At 48.1% G+C, this 21169-nt stretch overlaps 1 protein-coding gene across 6 annotated transcripts in view; it reads left to right on the plus strand.

The window, feature by feature from the left end:
• Positions 1-21169, plus strand: part of CIZ1 (CDKN1A interacting zinc finger protein 1) — a 30286-nt gene continuing 9117 nt past the window's right edge. The window contains exons 1-12 of one of the 6 annotated variants that reach the window (XM_010587596.3): positions 2-233; positions 814-979; positions 1168-1283; positions 3401-3472; positions 5287-5507; positions 7514-7607; positions 7830-7938; positions 8438-8765; positions 8862-9081; positions 9337-9458; positions 9727-9924; positions 10684-10808. In XM_010587596.3, coding sequence (XP_010585898.1) covers positions 819-979; positions 1168-1283; positions 3401-3472; positions 5287-5507; positions 7514-7607; positions 7830-7938; positions 8438-8765; positions 8862-9081; positions 9337-9458; positions 9727-9924; positions 10684-10808 — 1766 coding nt within the window. In that variant the 5' untranslated portion in view covers positions 2-233; positions 814-818. Of the gene's footprint in view, positions 234-813; positions 980-1167; positions 1284-3400; positions 3473-5286; positions 5508-7513; positions 7608-7829; positions 7939-8437; positions 9082-9336; positions 9459-9726; positions 9925-10683; positions 10809-21169 lie in introns of all 6 variants that reach the window. The other 5 variants (XM_010587598.3, XM_064291379.1, XM_010587594.3 and 2 more) reach the window with 5 other exon arrangements.

A 21169-nucleotide genomic window follows, 5' to 3' on the forward strand; every position in this document is an offset into this window, starting at 1 on the left:
GGGAGCCCGGGAGCCGGAGCCGCCCAGCCCGCGTGCGGCAGGCCCGCAGCCCTCCTTTCCCGAGAGGGCGACGCGATTGCTGAGGGGGTGCAGGGAGGAGGCTGTGCAATTCCCGCGGCAAAAGCTGCGCGGGGAGGCGAGGTGCGGGGGACTTGAAGCGGGGTGGGGAATTAGGGACAACTTGAATGGAGGCTGCGGACTCTGCGGGCGGATTGGGACTTCAGGATTTGATGGTAATGTTGTCCACATCGGCAGAAGAAGGAGTCAGCGGAATGGGGGGCGGGGGGAGTTGGGGGGCACCGGGATGGGATTAGGGTAAAGGGAAGTCTAGGGGGGCGAAAGTGAAAGCTTATCGGAGTGGGGGTGTCGTTGAATCTTACTGACACGAAATAGGGCACAAGGGAGAGGGTGGGAATATCATAAAGAGGTGAGAGTGGGGGCGGGGGGGGCAGGCGGCGGGACGCGATTGGTGCAGAATGCCGGGGGTAGAGAGGCTCTTCTACCGGGAGGGTAGAGACGCGCGAGTTGGAGAGCTGGAGGTCGAGGTCGGGGATGTGTATGAAGGAGGGCTCTTGGCGGGGTTTGGGTGAATTGGTGGGAGGGTAGTTGCATGGGGTTGCTACTGGCAGGATTGGAGGGATATTGAAAGGATGGGGGTGCGGCTGTGGCATGCTTTGGACAGGACTGAGAGTGTAGCTGTGAAGTTCAGCAGGCAGTGTGTAAGGGCTGCGGGTTGGCCTGGGTGGCCGTGGGTGGCAGGAGAGCCGGACTGGCCTAGGGGGCACTCCGGCTTACCCTTCTTTCTTCCCCCAGCCGCCATGTTCAACCAGCAGCTGCCGCAGCAGCAGCAGCTCCAGCAGCAGCAGCAGCAGCTCCAGCAGTTGCAGCAGCAGCTCCAGCAGCAGCAGCAGTTACTGCAGCTCCAGCAGCTGCTCCAGCAGTCCCCCCCACAGGCCCCCCTGCCCATGGTGGTGGGCAGGTGAGCTCCCCGCTGGGGCGGTGGTCCCAGCCCTGTCACTCAGACTCAGGGCTTGGAGGCCCCTCACCACAGTCCTTTCTCCCAGGGGCACCCCTCCTCGAGGTTTGGGGGGTCATCAATTCCTACCCCCAGGGGAATCCTCTGTCTGCCTTCCCAACAACCCTCTGACGCCCCCTCCCAACACGCAGGGGGCTCCCCCAGCCGCAGTCACAGCAGCAGCTTCTGAATCTCCAGGGCACCAACTCGGCCTCCCTTCTCAACAGCTCTGTGCTACAGAGAGCTTTGCTTTTACAGCAGTTGCAAGGTATGGCTCCAGGCCCCTTCCCACTCCATTTTAATGTAGATCCCCAGCAGCCCCCTGACGCTAAATCTCATCACATCCACTCAATAACCTTGAGAGGGAACTATCTCAGCCCCTACTTTACACATGAGGACCCTGAGGCTCCAGGAGGTGAAAGTCCCTAAGTTGTTCAGCTGAATGCAGGTCTGTCTGATCGCAGAGCAGAGCTCTTGGCCGTGGTGCTGACACTGTGGGCAGTACTCTGTGCTTCTCCCACATTCAGATTAGGTAAGCTAATGGATGGAAAGGAGTATTTTCACTACCCTCCTCTGCAACCCAAGGAGCCCTGGTGGTGCACTGGTTAAGCGCTCGGCTGCTAACCAAAAGGTCAGTGGTTCAGACCTACCCAGCCACTCCACAGGATAGAAGACAAAGTCATCTTCTCCTCTAAAGATTAAAAAAAACCAAACCCATGGCAGCTGAGTTAATTCTGACTCATAGCGACCCTCTAGGACAGGAGTAGAACTGCCCCGTAGGGTTTCCAAGGCTATAAAATCTTCACAGAAGCAGACTGCCACATCGTTCACCTGAGGAGCGGCTGGTGGGTTTGAACCGCTGACCTTTTGGTTAGCAGCTGGGCACTTAACCGCTGCACCACCAGGGCCCCATCGGTAAAGATTACAGCCTAAGAAACCCTATAGGGCAGTTCCATTCTCTTATAAAGGGCCGCTATGAGTCAGAATCGACTTGACAGCACGCACAACAACACCTCCATATCCAATTTGACAGATGAGGAAGCTGAGACCCAGAGAAAGGAAGTCATTCTCCCTGGGTCCTACAGCACTTGCAGTGGTTGAGCTAGACCAGGTCCTGGGCCTTTTGACCTCTAATGTCTGAGTGGGCATCCCTAGATCTGTGCATTAAACTTGTATCTTCGCCTGTTTCCCCATGTGGAGAGCAGCCTCTCACTCTTTCTTCCTAGACGCTGCTTCTGATCCCTCAGCCCCTGAAAGGGTAATCCAGGGGCCCAGTGACCTGGGGCCAGTTCACCTTCAGACCCAGCCCCTCCTGTAGGGCTGTTAACAGTAATGGTAGCAGTGGTTTCCTGGGTGCTCCTTCTGGGCCAGGCACTGTCTGAGGCCTTTCCAAACTCAACTCCTTGACTCTGCTGACAACCCTAAGGGTAGATATACCTACCCATGATCCTCATTTTACATTGAAGAAATTGAGGATCAGAAAGGGTCACGTGCCCAAGGTCACACAGTGAGTAGGTATTGATTGGAATGAGAATTAGAGCCCACGTCTTACTGCAGAGCTGTGTCCTTAGCAATAAGAAGGTATGATGGTTTGTTAGTCTTCAGTCCTGCCAGGGCCATGTGGGTGTGGATGGGAGCTGACTTGCAAATGATAGCTGGATGGATGGAGAGATAAAAGTACATACAGAGACCCACGATGTATGCATACGTTCTTTCCCCATACACCAAAAAACCGAACTGGTTGCTGAGTTGGTTCCTACTCATAGTGACCCTATAGGACAGAGTAGAACTGCCCCATAGAGTTTCCAAGGAGCCTGGTAGATTTGAACTGCCCACCTTTTGGTTAACAGCCATAGCACTTAACCACTACCCACCAAAAAAAAGTGGAAAGATATAAACAAAGGCTGTAGGAAAACCCAAATCATCATTTGAAGCCACCATCGGTCAATGTTTTGGTGTATTTCCTTGCATTTTTTTTCTAGACACACACTTGGGAATTTATACCTGACTGTGGTTGTGTCATTTTTTTTTTTTTTTTTTAGTGGTTGTGTCATTAGCAGAAGGCTGTGTTTTGTTTCTTTTTTGCTGAATATATTGCCATGATCATTTCCCATACAAGTTTACAGTCTCTGTAAAGATGACTTTTAATAGCTGTTTGGTATTCCACTCGGGGGATGTGCCCTTGCTTCTCTAAACCTTCTTCCCTTATTGGACAGTTGAGCTGTTTCCTTTTTTTTTTTTTTCTGTTTTAAGTAACACTGGGATAAATATCTTTTTCCATGTTTGAGATTATTTTCTTAGAATGAATTCCCAAAAGTAGAATGATGGATGGAGATGGATGTTTTATGGCTCTTGATTAAGTGTTGCCAAATTGCTTTCCCAAAGGACTGGACCAGTTTGCAATGCCACCAGCCACGTATGACAGTGCCGGCCTCACCATGCCCACAGCAACATTGGGTATTATATGTTTTTTTTATATATATTTATATATATAATATACTAATTTGGTTGGCAAGAAAAGCTATATCATTAATGTTTTTACATTTCTTTGAGTGCTAGTGCCGTCAAATATATCTGTTAACCATTGTATTTTTGTGACTTGTCCATGTCCTTTGTCCATTTTTCTATTAGGGTATTCCATCTTTTGTGTTTTTATGTTTAAGAGCTGGTGCGCTGGCTCTCTCTGTACAAATGTGTATATGTGTTTATTTTAAGTTTATGTTAATTAGGCACTTACTGTGTACCAGGCACATTCGTATATCTCATTGCATCCTGATAAACCATTATGAGGCAAGCACTGTTACCATTCCCATTTTAGAGATGAGGGAACTGAGGCTGAGAAAGAGAAACTGATTTGCCCATGGCCAAGAGCTTGTACTGTAGAGTCTGAATTTGAATCCAGCTCTCAAGGCACTTCTGACCCATGCCCTTAATCCCTGTGCTTTGCACCCCAGCACAGTGAGGCACTTCAGTGCACTGGGGCAAGGGTTCCAACTGTATTTCATTTCTCAAACACTTCCTGAGCACTGGGTCTCCCCTGAGGTGTAGAGCTGAGTTGGATGAGGAGCCTACCCTTGAGGAGTTCCCAGTGTGGTTGGGCTGTGGGCAGCTGGAGGCAGACCAGGAGATTGTGCAGCTGATCCTGGGCCTGTGGGGGGCATGAGGGATCACCTGGGAAGACACAGAGAGGGTCTAGGAAAGCCTCCTGGAGGAGAAATAGCTAAAGGAAGGTCTGAGAGTTGATTAGTAGTTAGTGGAGGTGGAACAGCCCAGGCAGAGGGAACAGCACATGCAAAGGCCCAGAAGCGGGAAGAAACCAGGCATCTTTGTGGGATGCGTGGGGGCATATGGCTGTAGCGTAGTGCAGGAGTGTGGGAAGAATGGCAAGAAGAGGGGTCAGTGAGGTGGGCTGGTCTGGACCTCCATGGTGAGGCCTGGACTTCATTCCCAAGCATCAGGGAGCTATGGGAGGGTTTTGGCAGGGGGAGGAGCAAGGTCAGAATGTCGTTTTAGAAAGATCACTATTTGCTACTAGTCTGTGACAAGGTTGTGGCTGAAATTCAGGTAAGGGGTGAAGTGGCTTTGGAAGATGTGGGGTGAGAGGGGCTAGAAAGGAGAAGCCAGACTAGGAGGAGTAGATGTAAGAGAAAGAGTTGCTAGGACTTGGTGATAGCTTGGATGGGGGCAGGCGAGGAGAGAGAAGGGTCAGGAGGACCCCTGAATCCTGTCTGGGGCCAGCAGGTGGGTGGCAGCGCCTCTCACAGACCCTGGCAAGCTGCTTCTCCACTTTGTGTCTCCATTTTCTCATCAGTAAAGTAGAGATAATAGTACCTACCCCTGATGACTGCTGATGTGAGCGCAGTGCCTGGCTCATTGTAGGCCTTTGATGAAGGGTAGCTGGTGAGTGTGGGCGTGTCTTATTATTCCAGGGATCAGCCATCTTTCTGGGTCTCCTAATGGGCCTTGCACTGGGTCAAGCCACTTACCAGGGAGACATCTGCAGGGAGAAAAGGCAGTGCCCCACCCCTTATCCCATTCCTGCCCCCCAGTTGGAGCAGAAAACCAGCCCTAAGGCCTCCTCCACCACTAGTGCCCAAGTGGGACTGACCCCTTGCTCTCATCTCTTTCCTCTGGCTCCTTGGATGGGGAATGGTTCCCTTCAGAGTTGCCTGTTATGTTCCCATGATGCTTTGGGGGACTGACCCCCTCACACTCACTTCTACCACCCAACCACAATTGTGATCCCTTTTCTCCCCTCTTCTTGCTCACAGGTAACCTCCGTGGCTACAGCCTGACAACCCCGAGCCTGACAGCCCCCAGCCTTACACCCCCACAGCTGGCCACCCCAAATCTACAGCAGTTCTTTCCCCAGGCCACTCGCCAGTCCCTGCTGGGCCCCCCTCCTGCTGGGGTCCCCATGAACCCTCCCCTTTCAAGGCGGACTCCCCAGAAACAGGCACGTACCCCCTCTTCCACTACCCCCAGTCACAAGGTGAGTAGAGGTGGGATGGGAGGGGAAGAGGGGACACCTGGGTATCAGCTCAGCTCCATCCGCTTTGGCCCACCCTGGCTTTTTGAGCAGGTCACACCACCTCTTTGTGGCTCAGTTTCCTCATCTATAAAGTAAGGGGCCTGACTTGTCTAGTGTTCCCTAAACCTCAAACATTCCTGTATCCTAACGTGATTTTTGCCATGTCCAAACACTAACCAAAACCCACCTGTACTATTATTTACTTGATATTTCTCTTTATATCAGTACTGTCCATAATTTAAAATTTGCTAGTAACCACATTTTTAAAAATAAAAAGAAACAGGTAAAATTAATCCTATTCATACATTTTATTTAAGTCAATATATCAAATATATTATCATTTTAACATGTAATCAATATGAAAATTATTTAAGGAGGTATTTTTATAGTCTTTCTTTTTTGCACTGTCTTCAAAATCTGGCATGTATTATTATATTTACGGCACATCAGCACATTGCAATTTAAACTGGCCACGTTTCAAGGACCCAAAAGCCGTGTGTGGCCCGTGGCGACTGTATGAGATAGCACAACTTTAAATGAACTAGCTTCTTTTCAATTATATTTATTTAAAAAGGAAACTTTGTATCACTATCTGAAGTGCAAAAACCAGTGTAACTAGTCAAATATGAAAGTAAAAGAAGTGTAATTGTGATAAAACAATGTTATAAAATCCTAAACTGTACTTTGTTGCCAGCTGAAGGTTCTGAGCCTGCAGCAGCCCTCTAGCTCCTGTTAAACAGAGATGAGCTGGTGTTTGAGAGCCTTTCCCTCACATAAGCAGAAAGATTCAGGCTTGCAAACGGCATCACCTCCCTTGAGACCGTCCTGTCCTTGAAACTCCCAGCGGCTCCTTGCACACACCATGCTCCTGAGTACAGTTCTGGGGGTGGGGGAAGCTCCCCCCTTCCTGGCTGGTCTGAGGCATGCCATTCCAGACAGGGACCCTAGCCTTGGACCTTCCGATAGGGCCTGTCATAATGTGTTCCTTTAAGGACTGTCTAGTGTCCACCCTCTCTGCTTTACATATGGGAAAACCGAGGCTCAGAGTGTAGGGTTGGGGGTTGCCCTGGGCCACACAGCTAGAACCTAGGGGCCAAGTCATGGGGCTGCCCCTTGGGCTTAGTGCAGGCGGGCTCCTGGGGAGCTTCCTGGAGAGGCCTGGCAGTGGCCAGAGTCATATGTTCACTTAGCAAACATCTGTTAGCACTTTCTGGGGGTCCAGGGAATTCAGGGATAAAGAGGGCCTCTGGTCTGGCCCTCCTGAAATTCTTGGGCTGGGGGTGGGAGTGAGGTGGTGAGAGACATGAAATACAAATAATACTCAACTAATTAATTAAGATTATGAAATAGAGCACAAAGGAGAAGCCCAAGGCACTGTGGGACCTGTCCTAGTCTGGGGTCAGGAGGGCTTCCTGTAAGAAGTGCCTTTCGGGCTCTGGGTGAAGGCCTGGGGGGCAGAAAGAGGCCTGGGACTTTGGACTACCAGGAAGAAGGCTAGTATGGACAGAACAGAGAGGATGAGGGCAGAGTAGAGGAAGATGAGGCTGGAGGGGAGGGTGGGGCAGAGGCCAGATGGTGCGGGGCTTGGGGGTTGGAGTAAGGAGAACTCTAGGGCGTAGGGAAGCACAGGAGGGCTTTAAGCCGGAAAGAATTAAGAGATGTGATCAAGTTTGTGTTTAGAAAGATCCCTCTGGCTGCTTCGTTAAGAAGGGGGTAGGAAATCAAGAGACGGCATTGTGGGCCAGGAGAAGACTTTGCGTCCCCCAAACCTGTGGCAGCTAGATGGACCCTCCTAGACACGATTCCTGGAGTGTTCAGGACCATCTGCCCAGCAGCTCTGGGGCTAGGCTGGCCAGAGGTCCCCTGAGCCCTTCGTACTCTGGGGGACTGATATAGCCACTACTGGGCAAAGTGACATTTGCAAGGGTGGATGGCAGATGTCAGAAATGGTTTCTGAAAGGAAGCAGGATTCTTCTTCTCAGACGATGCCTGTGGAAGACAAGTCAGACCCCCCGGAGGGGTCTGAGGAAGTGGCAGAGCCCAGAACCGACACACCAGAAGGTGAGGGAGGGAGGCTGCTGGCCCCTCAGAGGGGACACGGGTTGGGGTAGGTGGGCACAGTGTGGGTGGGTGACAGGCAGATCTGTGAGGCAGGTGGGCTAACTCTCCCCTCTCGGGTCAGGGACAGGACGATGGATGTGAGAGTGAGCCCAGGCCTCATCTCCTGGAACTCTTAAGTGTTCAACCCAGCATCCATGGTCATCTGTCTGCCCTCCTTTCCAGGTCAAGAGTCTCCCCACTGCCCAGATGGCATCGCTAAGGAGAAACGCATGCCAGCACCAGAGCCGGAGCCTTATGGGGCTTCACAGCCACCAGCCAAGAGGCTGAAAAGGTAACAGATGCTGAAAACTTGCCCACGGTTCCGGTGCCTTATACTGTCATTCCTGCAAAGGAAGGGAGGCAGGGTGCTTCAGAACTCCAGCCTCTGGCTTGGAGGAACCCAGAAAAAAGGCTTGGAGGAAAGTCACACCTAATTCTGCACCTTACTGGGAGGGCCCCAGGCCAACCCTGGTGTCTTCACTGTGACTGAGCCCCACGTAGGCAAGGGGGCCAGGTGGTAGGGTGGAGATGTGCATCTGGGACCCTAGAGAGTGGGCAGAGGGGTGGGCAGGTTTACAGGGCTTTCAGTACATATTAGCAAGTTCTGGGGAATTGTGATTCTCCCCAATTTACTTGTGTGAAACTGAGGTTTAGAGAGGTGAAGGGGCTTGCCCGGATCCTCAACTCATAAGTGGTAGAGTGAGTATTGGAACCTAGGTCTCGGCCTTTCTTGGGAGCTCCCACTGGACCTCTGGGAAGATGTGAATTTGATTTTTCTTGATCATTCCTAGCTCAGAGGAGCCTGCAAAGAAAGGGCCCCCAGGGCAGCTGCAGGCAAAGGTCCAGCCGCAGGGCCGGAAGACAGTACCAAAGCAGACACAGACACCTGCGCTGCTGCCTGAGCCTCCAGAAGCCTGCATGCCACCACGATTCCCACCACGGGTTCTGCAGATCCAGGCCAAGGTGCAGCCACAGACTCAGCCACAGACGCCACAAATGGACACCCAGGTGCAGCCAAAGCTGCAGAAGCAGGCACAAACACAGACCTGTCCAGAGCACTTAGTGCCTCAGCAGAAGCAGGTGCAGCCACAGCTGCAGGAGACAGAGCCACAGAAGCAGGTACAGACGCAGGTGCAGCCAGAGGCATCTTCATATCCCCCAAAGCAGGCGCAGCTGCAGCTGCAGAACCAGGCACAGACACAGACGTATCCACAGGTACAGATCCAGCTGCAGACACAAGCACGGCCAAGGGTCCAGCTGCTGGAACAGCCACGGGAGCAGCCACCTGAGCAGCCTCCAGTAGAGTTGCCAGCGGAGCAGACCCAGGGACAGCCTCAGACCCAGCCACAGGTGTCAGTGCCAGTGGAGCAAGCGCCGGTTCCAGTTCTTGCCGCGGCGCTGGACACACTGCCTGATGCAGTAGAAGCTGGAGAAGGTAGGTGAACTCTGGCTCTCCACCCAGTCATGGTGATGGAGCAGCTCTCCCAGGACCCTTTGTTCCTGTCCGGTATTTTCTGACTCTGGGGACAGCCTGGGACTGAGGTCTGGCCTTAGAACCAGGATCTGCCTATCCACACCAGAGGCTTGAAGCTCCTGGCTGTGGGCAGAGAAGGCAGCTCTTGGGCTTGGGTCTCTCTGGACCTAGGGTGGGAGATGGACTCTGGGAAATAGAGCACATTTGTCATTTCAGGCCTGGAGGAGGTCTCACCGGGGCCAGAGAATGCCCAGGTCAGCGTGGAGGAAAGCCAGGAGGAATCTGCCAGCAGCCTGGATGTGGGAGAATGTGAACAAAGAACTGGAGAGATGCTCAGGGTGGGTGGAGACATTCATGTGGCAGCTGGGGTCCCTGCCTGGGCACTGGGGACTTGAAGTCCATGGGACCCAGCAGTGGGATGGCCTGTCTGCCCCAGACCACCTTAGGGCCCCCTCCTGTTTCCCCTATCTGTGCAATGAGTTGGCAGCCCTCCTTTGGTGATGCTTAGGCAGACCAGACTGAATTCGATAGTGGTTTGTCCAGCACTGGGGGTGATCCACCATAAGCACCCAGCTGGTGGTAGCTCTGTTCCTGCTCCTGGTACAGGTGTGGGGTGCTGGGGGCTCCCTGAAGGTCACCATCCTGCAGAGCAGTGACAGCCGGGCCTTTAGCACTGTACCCCTGAACCCTGGGCCCCGTCCCAATGACTCCACGTCCACCACCCCTGCTGCCACCAGCGCGCCTTCCAAGCAGACCCTCCAGTTCTTCTGCTATATCTGCAAGGCCAACTGCACCAGTCAGCAGGTACTGCACCCCCAGGCCCCAGGTGGGTGGTTGGTGGGTGGGGCAGAGGGCGAGGTCTATATGGGATGCCCAGCCTGCCCCTTCCATAGCTGTCTGAGTAGCCACACTAGGCCCTTCGAGCCCTGCCCCTGGAAGCTGTTCATTTCATCAGAAAACATTTCCTGACCAGTCAAGAACATACGTGTTTAGAGTCAGGCAGACCTGGTTCAAATCCAGCTGGGCCCCGACCAGCTGTGTGGGCCTTGTCACAGTTTCCTTGTGAATCAGATGAAGAGACGTTTAGAACCCACCTCATCAGGTGGTTCTGAGGATTCAGGACCTTGACATTGAAGTCATGAGTCCCAGGCCTGGCCCAGAGTGAGCATTCACATGCAGCATTAATAACAGTGTAATACTTGTATTATTACTACTATTGGTATTGTTACTCCTGTTGCTGTCTGCTTTGCTCCAAGCAGAGCCACGGAGACCTGGAAGTTAATCAGACTCTTCTTTGTCTTTGAGGAGTTCACACTGTCTTCCCTCCACACAGCCAGCTTCTTCCTAGGAGGGGCAGAAGCTCTGGCTGGTGTGTGCTTACTCTGTGCCTTGGTTTACCTTTCCTGCTCTGGCCAGTGCAGGGTTGTTGTGAGAATAATGGCCTCGCAGCAATGGCCAGGTGGCTGTGAGGGCGAGGCTGGACTCCTCTTCCCCAGAGCTCACCATTGCCTGCTGCCCTGGGGCTCGTGCCTCATGCCCATCCTTCACTCCCTCCGGCTGCAGGAGTTCCAGGACCACATGGCAGGGGCCCAGCACCAGCAGCGGCTTGAGGAGATCCAGCACATGAGCCAGGCCTGCCTCCTGTCCCTGCTGCCTGTGCCCCGGGACGTTCTGGAGAGAGAGGAGGAGTGAGTGGGGTGGGGGGCCTCGGAGGCTTAGTGCTGGGGAGTGGGTAGTCTCGTGGGGTGGGCAAGGCTGAGATCTCCAGAGAGGCTCCAAATCTACCATCCGCATTGTCTGCCTTTGGATTAAGCATTGCCCTACCCTGGAGACCTTTTCACGCTGTTAACTGTGTCACCTGGGACCTGAGTTTTCCCCATCTGTAAGGTGGCCTTGTGGTGGGTATAATACTGGAATTCATGAATTGTATGGTCTCTTATGGTCCCATTTAGGCAGGACAGTGTGACCAGCCACAAGGGAGGGAGATGGGCTGTGGCACAGGTCCCTGCTCCCTGGCATATGTGCTCACCCCAATAATGGGGACATGATGGTGAGGACCAGATCACAGTGTTGCCCCAGGTTAGCACTTCCCTGCCTCTCCCTGCTTGTCCTGGGGTGTCAGTCGATCAGAAATGTCACCTCTCATATGAGAAGGCCCGTGGGAAGCTGGAGGATCTTCCCCAACCTTGTGGGTAGTCACAGGCCTGTAGGGGCTGAGAGATATCATCAATGAGAAAAGTGGACAGTGTTGACTTAGGCTACCTGGGCCTGGACTCTGTCTCAGGATAGCTGTCCCTCAGCTCCGTGTCTCCCGGTTTTTCAGAAGGATCCACAAAACCCAGATTTATATGTGAAATCTCCCACTTTCAAAATGTTGACAGCTAGTTCAGAATTAAAGCAAAACAAATACTATAGAGACCAAATCAAACCCATCCCTAGACTGGATAGGCCCTTGAGTCAGTGGTCAGCGACTGGGCTATGAGAGTTTATAGGGGTCACAGCTCGAAGCTCCCCAAATGGGGATGAGGGGACAGGAAGGGCTCTTGGTAGGACTCTGAGAAACGGCTCTGTTTGCTCACGTCCTGTGACAGGGAGCTCTCTTTCTCTCCAAGGGCAGCTTGTGTTTCTGTTAGCCCATTCTCACTGAGAGGAGCTTCCTTACGTGATTTTGCCGTATATTCTCAAGCTTTAAGCGCTGCCTGCTGACCCAGGAATTACATTTAAGCGAAAGAATCATGAACACAACAGAAATTTGATCACAAAGATGTTCCTTGAAGAATTAATATAGTAGTGAAAATAATTTAATTGAAAATGATCTAAAATATCTAAAACTGGGGGATTGGTTAGATCAGTTAAGGCCTGTCTACTTGGAGGGACAACCAATAATTAGAACAGTTGCGGGAATATATAATGATATGGAAATAAATATGATGCAAAGTCAAGTTAAAATAGGATTCAAACTGCATATTGCAATTGACTATGTCAGAAGAAAACTGGAAAGATGTAACCCAGGCTGTTAACAAGTTTGGGGGAGAGGGTTTGGGATGAGGGGGAAAAATTCATCCTTCAGATAGGCTGCCTGTTCTTCCTTCACCCAACACAGTCAGAAACTCTGGGCTGACCCTGTGCCAGGCCCTGGAGAATCTGGGATGGAGTACTGGCCTTCCAGAGCTCACAGTCCAATGGGGCTGGAGAAGGGATCAGGTCCTCCTGATCCATCATGGAAAATACTGTGGTACTTTGGCGCCCAGAGAGGTGGAGCCTGGCTTACTGGAGTGGCCCAGGAATGGGGGCCTCTACAAGAAAAGCTTTGTGAAGGATAAGGCAGTTGAACTGAAGGAGAAATAGTTTTCAAGGCCATAGTTCCTCAGCTGCATCACCATCTTGGTGTCCTCTTGGGAATGCCGCCAATGTCAGTGTCTCGAATCTGTCAGTGCCCAGCTGCATTAACGTATTAACAACAAATGTAAAACAAAATACCCCTTCTATCATGCGGCATCAGAACTTGCCTAGAGTCCTGAGGAATAAGAATCAGAATCAGCACAAAGCTAGTTCCTGTGAGGTGAACATCAAACATATCTCCACTCTCCAAATTCTTCACCATTTCCAACATCAGCTGTTCCCCTCACAGCACTCTTTACTTCGCTGCTGGGCTCAGTAATGTTGTGGCCACACACAACTCACAGATCATCCTGACAGTTATGTGGTTTATTAGGGAATTAACAGGCTACAAGTTGGGATCAGGATCAACTTGAAAGTAACAGGAACAGCTCAGGATCAGGATGAACATAGGCAAGGTCTGGAAGTCTCCCCTGAGGTGGAGAGCATATCCCTCCCTTCTTCAGTGCAGGACGTTCTCTCAGGACCTTCTCTTGGCTGTGCAAGCAGGCAGGCCCTTCACTTGGCTGTGCACACTCTCTCTGCCAGGCACATCCCCTCTTGGCTGTGTAGGCTTCTCTGCCTTCGGCCTCCACACAGTTGGCTTTTCCGCTACCAGCTGGCCCAGCTCACAGCCAGTGCAGCAGTTTGCTCAGCTGCTGTTCTCCTAGCAGCAGCTTTCTGCCATCGTTGCCATCTCTGCCTTGGGGGCCCTTCTGATCCTGTCACTGCCAGCTCTGGCACAGGGCCCCTTCTGGGCCTCTTGCAGACTTCAGTGTTACAGCCCTTGACCCATAGTACAGCTCTTTTAGGAGGTTCCTTGCCTCTTGTCTCTCTGCTTCGTCTCCCTCCTCCCCTTGCCTCTTCTTTGTTCTCTGAAAAACCTCTATAGGGTTGGCCACTTACATAAGCAAACTCCTTGTCAATTTCAAGGTATGGCCCTTGCAGAAGGATTGGGAATATACCAACCCCCACAAGTCACTCAATCCTTTTGGGTGGATTTTCAGGCCACTATTTGCATATCAAATGGACCAATCCCTGCAAGGTGTGTAAAATAGACCAATCACAGCCCAGGGCCAGATGAAAAGTATCAAACGAAATTGGCTACAGCTTACCCAGTAAGTGTCTTTAAACCAAGGACAAAAGTAACAAACCCTCTGGGATGGAAAACAACCTAGGAGCCCCCTCTTCCAAACTGCTTCTTCAGAAAACTAGGGCAAAGGTAACTCCTCAGGGTTTAAGGAGGAAATCTCTGAAGCTGTTTTTCCAGAGAACCAAGGCAAAAGGCCACATAAGGGAACTCATTTTACCACACTTCCAACTCCATGAGTGCCCCACTTTGATCTCCAATATGTGGACATCAGTACTGTCCTCTATCAGATGGGTCTTTTGCAGTTGTAACTAACAGAAACCCAATTCACATTAGCTTGAGCAAAAAAGGGCAATGTTTTTGACTTTTGAAGTTGGGAAAGTGAGGGATACAGCAGGAACCTGGAACTCAAATGATGTCCAGGGGACATCAACTCTTAGAGAGGTTCATTTCTCTGCACAGTGGATATTCCTAGCCCCAGCCTCTGTGCATAGTGACCCCAGAGGAAAGGCAGTCATCCACATCTGCAATAGTGAACAGTTTCTAGGGCAGATGCTCCATGGTCGGTTGTGGTCATGTGACAATTTCTGAACCAATCCCATGGCTAGGGATGGCATGTTCTGATTGGCCAGGCTTGGGTCACGTGCTTCCTTTAGGTGGGTAGGGCCAGCTCACTCAGTCACATAGAATGGATTTCCCCATGGGGGAGCTGAGCCCAGCGCTTTAGCCAGTAGCGGGTGACTGTTCCCTCCCTCCTCAATGCCCAGACAGTGGACGCCATGGTGCAAGCTTCTCCTGCCTTGGCCATTTCTAAGAGGCCTCAGGCACAGTACTTGGCACAGGTTGCTGCCTGTTTGATTACGAGGTCCTCCTTCTCACTCACTTTCTTCATAATCCAGTAAATGGGCTTTCTGATTGCAAAGATATTAAAATGCTCATTAAAAAATTCAAACTTTACAAAGTTTGGTTATGGTTAAAGGCAAAATTCCATAGTAACGCTTCCCTTCAGAGTAAGCTGCCGGTTCCACAGGTCACTCCGGACTTGTTCAAGGCAACCTCAGCATGCTTCACGGAGAGCAGTAAGTCCCTTACACAGTGACATCACTAGGTTGGTGTTACCCATACGGGATCCTTAGTAATGTTTTTTGTACGAATTTGTTACTCGTAAATCTTAGTTCCCCTTTATCACCCCTTTTTTCCTTTAATTACTACTTCATTCTTTAAAAAGTTATTGATATAGGTTCACAAATACTAATTACCACAGCCATATAGCTAAAACACCAGAAAATTTGAAAAAAATCAGCAACTTTAAAAATAGCGGCAGCAAGGAAAACAACAGTGTGCTTGTAGCACATGCAGACGAAACCAGGTGCTTGGAAGAGTGATTGTAATTGGGTAATAATGACATCTCTGACCAGAGGGAATTAGAAGTTTCAAAAAGTAAAATTGGCATAGAGTTTTAGCCTCGTAGGTTTATTGATATATGTAAGCTGGGGTTATGAAAGATGCTGTTGTTGTCATAACTAACTACAGAGATATTTTTATAAAAAATAAATTTCTGCTGAAACGCACCAAAATTTTATAGATAGTCATTCGGTGTCACCCCCTCTGACAACATCACCTGGTATGGTCTGTGCCCCACACACCTCCCTAGTGACACCACTGCCCTGAAAGCCCTGACACCTGGTACTCATTTTGTGGTCGATGGGCCTTTTATTAATTTAAAAAAAAAATTTCCGATTCAAAAAAAAGAAATTTATGTTCATTATATAATATTTCAAAAAAAAATGCACATGACACACAAGATTAAAAATCATTCATAACCCCACTGCTCCGAGATAAACATTGTTTACTTTTTGGCCTGGACCTTCCCATGATCCTTCCTGTGTTTATGCAAACAATCTTTAAAGAAAGAAAAATTGGACTTTTATGCTATGTAATGTATGTGAACCTTTCTTATGTCTTTAAATCTCACTCTACAACAGGGGTTCGTACTAAGGCTCCCTCAGTGGGCTGGGGGTGTCCACGAGCGCCTGACATTTATATAAAGCTGTGTGTGTATTTTGTAGAAAACCAAAAAAAACCCAAACCCATTGCCGTTGAGTCAGTTCTGACTCATAGCAACTCTACAGGACAGAGTAGAACTGCCCCATAGAGTTTCCAAAGAGCACCTGGTGGATTCAGACTGCTTACCTTTTGGCTAGCAGCCATAGCTCTTAACCACTATGCCACCAGGGCTTCTGTATTCTGTAGAGGGTTCGTATATTTACTGACTTGGAACATGTTTTCGTATGTATTTGATTTTTCTTCCGTAGCAAACTGACTCCATGAAAGGATACACTCTGGCCTGTGATAACACAGACCTTGTCTCTGACATTTAAAATTTTTCTTTGTAATGTTTCTCGATGTGTAGAAGTTTTAAATTGTATGCAATCACATTTCTCAGTCTTTACCATTTTGATTTCTGGCCTTGATGCTATATTTAGAAAGATCTTTCCAACCTAGATTATATACATGTACATATCTGCCCTTCTGTTTTTTCAAGTATGTGGCTTTGGTTTTTGAAATCCACGTAGCAGAAAGTTAACCATTTTAAAGTGAATAATTCATTGGCATTTAGTTCACTCAAATGTTGTAGAACCACCACCTCTGTTTAGTTCCAAACATTTTCATCGCCCTAAAAGGAAACCCACACCCATTAAGCAGTTGCTTCTCACTACCCTCTTCCCTCTTTCCCCTGGCAACCCCTGGACTACGGATTTACGTATTCAGGATATTTCATACAAACGAAATCATACAATATATATGACCTTTTGTGTCTGGCTTCTTTCACGTAGCATAATGTTTTCAAGGTTCATCCAGTTGTAGTATATGTCAGTAATTCATTCCTTTTTACTACTGAATAATATTCCATTATATGCATATAACATAATTTGTTTATCTATTCTGTTGATGGACATTTAAGCTGGTTCCACCTTTTGGCTATCGTGAATAGGTTTCTGTGAACATGCGTGTATATATATTTGAGTACCTGTTTTCAATTCTTTGGGGCATATACCTAGGAATGGAATTGCTGGGGGTCAGGGGTCATATGGTAATTCTGGAGCTCTGGTGGCACAGTGGTTAAAGCACTCAGGTGCTAATTGAAACAGTGTTTGGTGGTTCAGACCCACCTGTTGCTCTGCAGGAGAAAAATGTGGCAGTCAGCTTCCATAAAGGTTTACAGGTTTGGAAGCCCTGTGCAGCAGTTCTGCTCTGTTCTATAGAGCCACTATGAGTTGGAATCAACCCGATGGCAACTGGTTTGATATGGTAATTTTCTCCAGGGACTGATCCCTCCTGATAACATGTCCAAAGCATATGAGATGTAGTCTCGCCATTCGTGCGTCTGAGGAGCATTCTAGTTTTACTTCTTCCAAGCAGGTTTATTTGTTCTTTTGGCAGTCCATGGTATATTCAATATTCTTCACCAATACAATTCAAAGGCATCAATTCTGCTTCAGTTTTCCTTATTCATTTTCCAGCTTTTACATGCAATTGAAAACACCATGGCTTGAGTCAGGCGCATCTTAGTCCTTAAAGTGACATCTTTGCTTTTTAACACTTTAAAAAGATCTTTTGCAGCAGATTTGCCCAGCCCAATGTGTCTTCTGATTTCTTGACTGCTGCTTCCATGGGTGTTGATTGTGGATCCAAGTAAAATGAAATCCCTGACTTCAGTCTTTTCTTCATTTATCACGATGTTGTTTATTGGTCCAGTTGTGAGGATTTTTGTTTTCTTTATGCTGAGGTGTAATCCATACTGAAGGCTGTGGTCTCTGATCTTCATTAGTAAGGCTTCAAGTCCTCTTCACTTTCAGCAAGCAAGGTTGTGTCATCTTCATAACGCAGGTTGTTAATGAATCTTCCTCCAATCCCGATGCTGCATTCTTCTTCATATAGTTCAGCTTCTCAGATAATTTGCTCAGCATACACATTAAATAAGCATGGTGAAAGGATACAACCCTGATACACACTTCCCCTGACTTTAAACCGTGCGGTATCCCTTGCTCTGTTTGAACAACTGCCCTTGATCTGTGTGTAGGTTCCTCATGAGCACAATTAAGTGTTCTGGAATTCACATTCTTCGCTATGTTGTCCATAATTTGTTATGATCCACACAGTCAAATGCCTTTGCATAGTCAATAAAACACAGGTAAACATCCGTCTGGTATTCTCTGCTTTCAGCCAAGATCCATCTGACATCAGCAATGATATCCCTCGTTCCCCGTCCTCTTCTAAATCCAGCCTGAATTTCTGGCAGTTCCCTGTAGACACACTGCTGCAGCTGCTTTTGAATGATCTTCAGCAAAATTTTTCTTGGGTATGATATTAATGATATTGTTTGATAATTTCCACATTTGGTGGGATCACCTTTCTTCAGAAGAGGCATAAATATGGATCTCTCCCAGTCCGTTAGCCAGGTAGCTGTCTTCCAATTTCTTTGTGTAGATGAGTGATCACTTCCAGTGCTGCATCCATTTGTTGAAACATCTGAATTGGTATTCCGTCAATTCCCAGAGCCTTGTTTTTCACCAATGCCTTCAGAGCAGCGTGGACTTCTTCCTTCAGTACCATTGGTTCCTGATCATATGTTATCTCCTGAAATGGCTGAACATCGACCAATTCTTTTTGGTTTAGTGACTGTGTATTCCTTCCATCTTCTTTTGATACTTCCTGTATCGTTTAATATTTTCCCCATGGACTCCTTCACTACTGCAACTCGAGGCTTGACTTTTTTTCTTCACTTCTTTCAGCTTGAGAAATGCCGAGCGTGTTCTTCCCTTTTGGTTTCTACCTCCAGGTCTTTGCACATGTCATTATAATACTTAACTTTGTCTTCTTGAGCTGCTCCTTGAAATCTTCTGTTCAGCTCTTTGACTCCATCATTCCTTTCGCTTTAGCTACTCGACGTCCAAGAGCAAGTTTCAGAGTCTCTTCTGACATCCATTTTGGTCTTTTCTTTCTTTTTAATGACCTTTTGCTTTCTTCATGTATGATTTCCTTGATGTCATTTCACAAGTTATCTGGTCTTCGGTCGTTAGTGCTGAATACATCAAATCTGTTCTTGAGTTGTTCTCTAAATTCGGGTGGTATATACTCAGGGTCTTCCTTTGGCGCCAGCGGACTTGTTCTAATTTTCTTCAGTTTCAGTTTGAACCTGCACGTGAGCAATTGATGGTCTGTTCCGCAATTGGCCCCTGGCCTCGTTTTGACTGATGATATCGAGCTTTTCCATCATCCCTTTCCACAGATGTAGTTGATTTGATTCCTGTGTATTCCTTCTGGTGAGGTTCATGTGTATAGTCACTGTTTATGTTGTTGAAAAAAGGTGTTTGCAATGAAGAAGTCATTGATCTTGCAAAATTCAATCAGGCGATCTCTGACATTGTTTCTTTCACCAAGGCCATATTTTCCAAGGACAGATCCTTCTTTGTTTCCAACTTTCGCATTCCAATCACCAGTAATTATCAGTGCATCCCGATTGCATGTTTGATCAATTTCAGACTGCAGAAGTTGGTAATTTCCTCATCTTTGGCTTTAGTGGTTGGTACATAAATTTGAATGATAGACGTATTAACTGGTCTTCCTTGTAGGCATATGGATATTATCCTATCACTGACAGCATTGTACTTCAGAATAGAGCTTGAATTTTTTTTTTTTTTGACAGTGAACGCAATGCCATTCCTCTTCAAGTTGTCATTCCCAGCATAGTAGACCATATGATTGTCCGATTCAAAATGGTCAATACCAGTCCATTTCAGTTCACTAATGCCTGGGATATTGATGTTTATGCGTTCCATTTCATTTTTGATGATTTCCAGTTTTCCTAGATTCATACTTTGTACATCCCACGTTCTGATTATTAATGGATCGTTTGCAGCCGTTTCTTCTCATTTTGAATCATGCCACATCAGCAAAGGAAGGTCCCAAAAGCTTGACTCCATCTATGTCATTAACGTTGACCCTACTTTGAGGAGTCAGCTCTTTCCCAGTTGTCTTTTGAGTTCCTCCCAACCTGAGGGGCTCATCTTCTGGCACTATATCAGACAGTGTTCCGCTGCTATTCATAAGGTTTGCATTGGCTGATTCTTTTCAGAAGCAGACTGCCAGGTCCTTCTTCCAAGTCTGTCTTAGTCTAGAAGCTCAGCTGAAACTTGTTCAACATGGGTGACTCTGCTGGTATTTGAATACTGGTGGCATAGCTTCCAGCAACATGCAAGCCCCCACAGTACAACAAACTGACAGCTGCATGGGGGAACCAAAAGGTCGGCAGTTCAGATCCACCAGCTGCTCCTTGGAAACTGTGTAGGGCAGTTCTACTCTGTCCTGTAGGGTTGCTATGAGTAGGAATTGACTCAGTGGCAATGGGTTAGGTGAAGGTTTACAGAGCAAGTTAGTTTTCTGTTCAATAAATTATGCACAAATTGTTCAGTGACGTTGGTTTCAATCTGTGTAATGTGTCAGCACTCTCCTCATTACCACCGAGCTATCGTTTTCATTTGTTTGGTTTTCCTGCCCCTTCCTGCTGTCTCATCTTTGCTTTTGGACCGATGTTACCCTTTTGGTCTCATATAGATGATTATTCTAAGGAGCACTTTCCTCCCAGGTGTTATTTATTTTATAGGCCTGTGTATGATTTGGCCGAAAGGTGATCTCTGGGAGTGGCTTCAGTTCCAAATTAGAAGGGTTTCTAAGGGCCATAGTCTTTGGAGTTCCTCCAGTTTCTCTCAGACCAATAAATCTGGTCTTTTTTATGAACTTGAATTTTGTTGTACATTTTTTCCCACTCTGACTAGATCCTTCTGTTGTGATCCTGGTCAGAGTGGTCTGTAGTGGTAGCTGGGCACCATCTAGTTCTTCTTCTCTCAGGCTGGTGGAGGCTGTGGCTCCTGTGGTCCGTTACTCCTTTTGACTAATTGGTCCCTTGAATCTTTGGTTTTCTTCACTCTCCTTTGCTCCAGATGGAAAGAGACCGATAGTTGTATCTTAGATGGCTGCTCACAAGCTTTTAAGAGCCCAGTTGCTACTCACCTAAGTAGGATGTAGAACATTGTCTTTATGAACTATGTTATGCCAGTTGTCCTACATGTCCCCTGAGATTATGGTCCTTAGCCTTCAAGCCCAGTAACTCAGTCCCACGAGGTGTTTGGTTATGTCTAGGAAGTTTCCATGGCTGTGTTCCCTGTGTGGTCTATTGTATATATGAATGTACATGCAGCACATACAAATACGTATATAGAAATATCCACAGTCAAACCTATATATGCACGTTTAGGCACTCCCATACGCCCTCACACCTATTCTGCATACACATCTACCTTATCCACTCATAAATTATTGTTTGTTATTACTGTTGTTGCAGGATTCTGTATGTTATAAAATTTACCATCATTGCCTTTTATTTTTGCATACTTCTCAGTGTCTTCCTTTGCTTTGTCATGTTGTGCTGATTTCCCCCACACTGTGGGGGAAATATTTTGCTTTTCCTTCACCAAAGTTAACACATGCCTACTATCTAGTCAGTGATTTTTCTCTCCC

This window comes from Loxodonta africana, chromosome 9 (assembly GCF_030014295.1).
Source record: "Loxodonta africana isolate mLoxAfr1 chromosome 9, mLoxAfr1.hap2, whole genome shotgun sequence".
NCBI classification, from domain to species: Eukaryota; Metazoa; Chordata; class Mammalia; order Proboscidea; family Elephantidae; genus Loxodonta; species Loxodonta africana.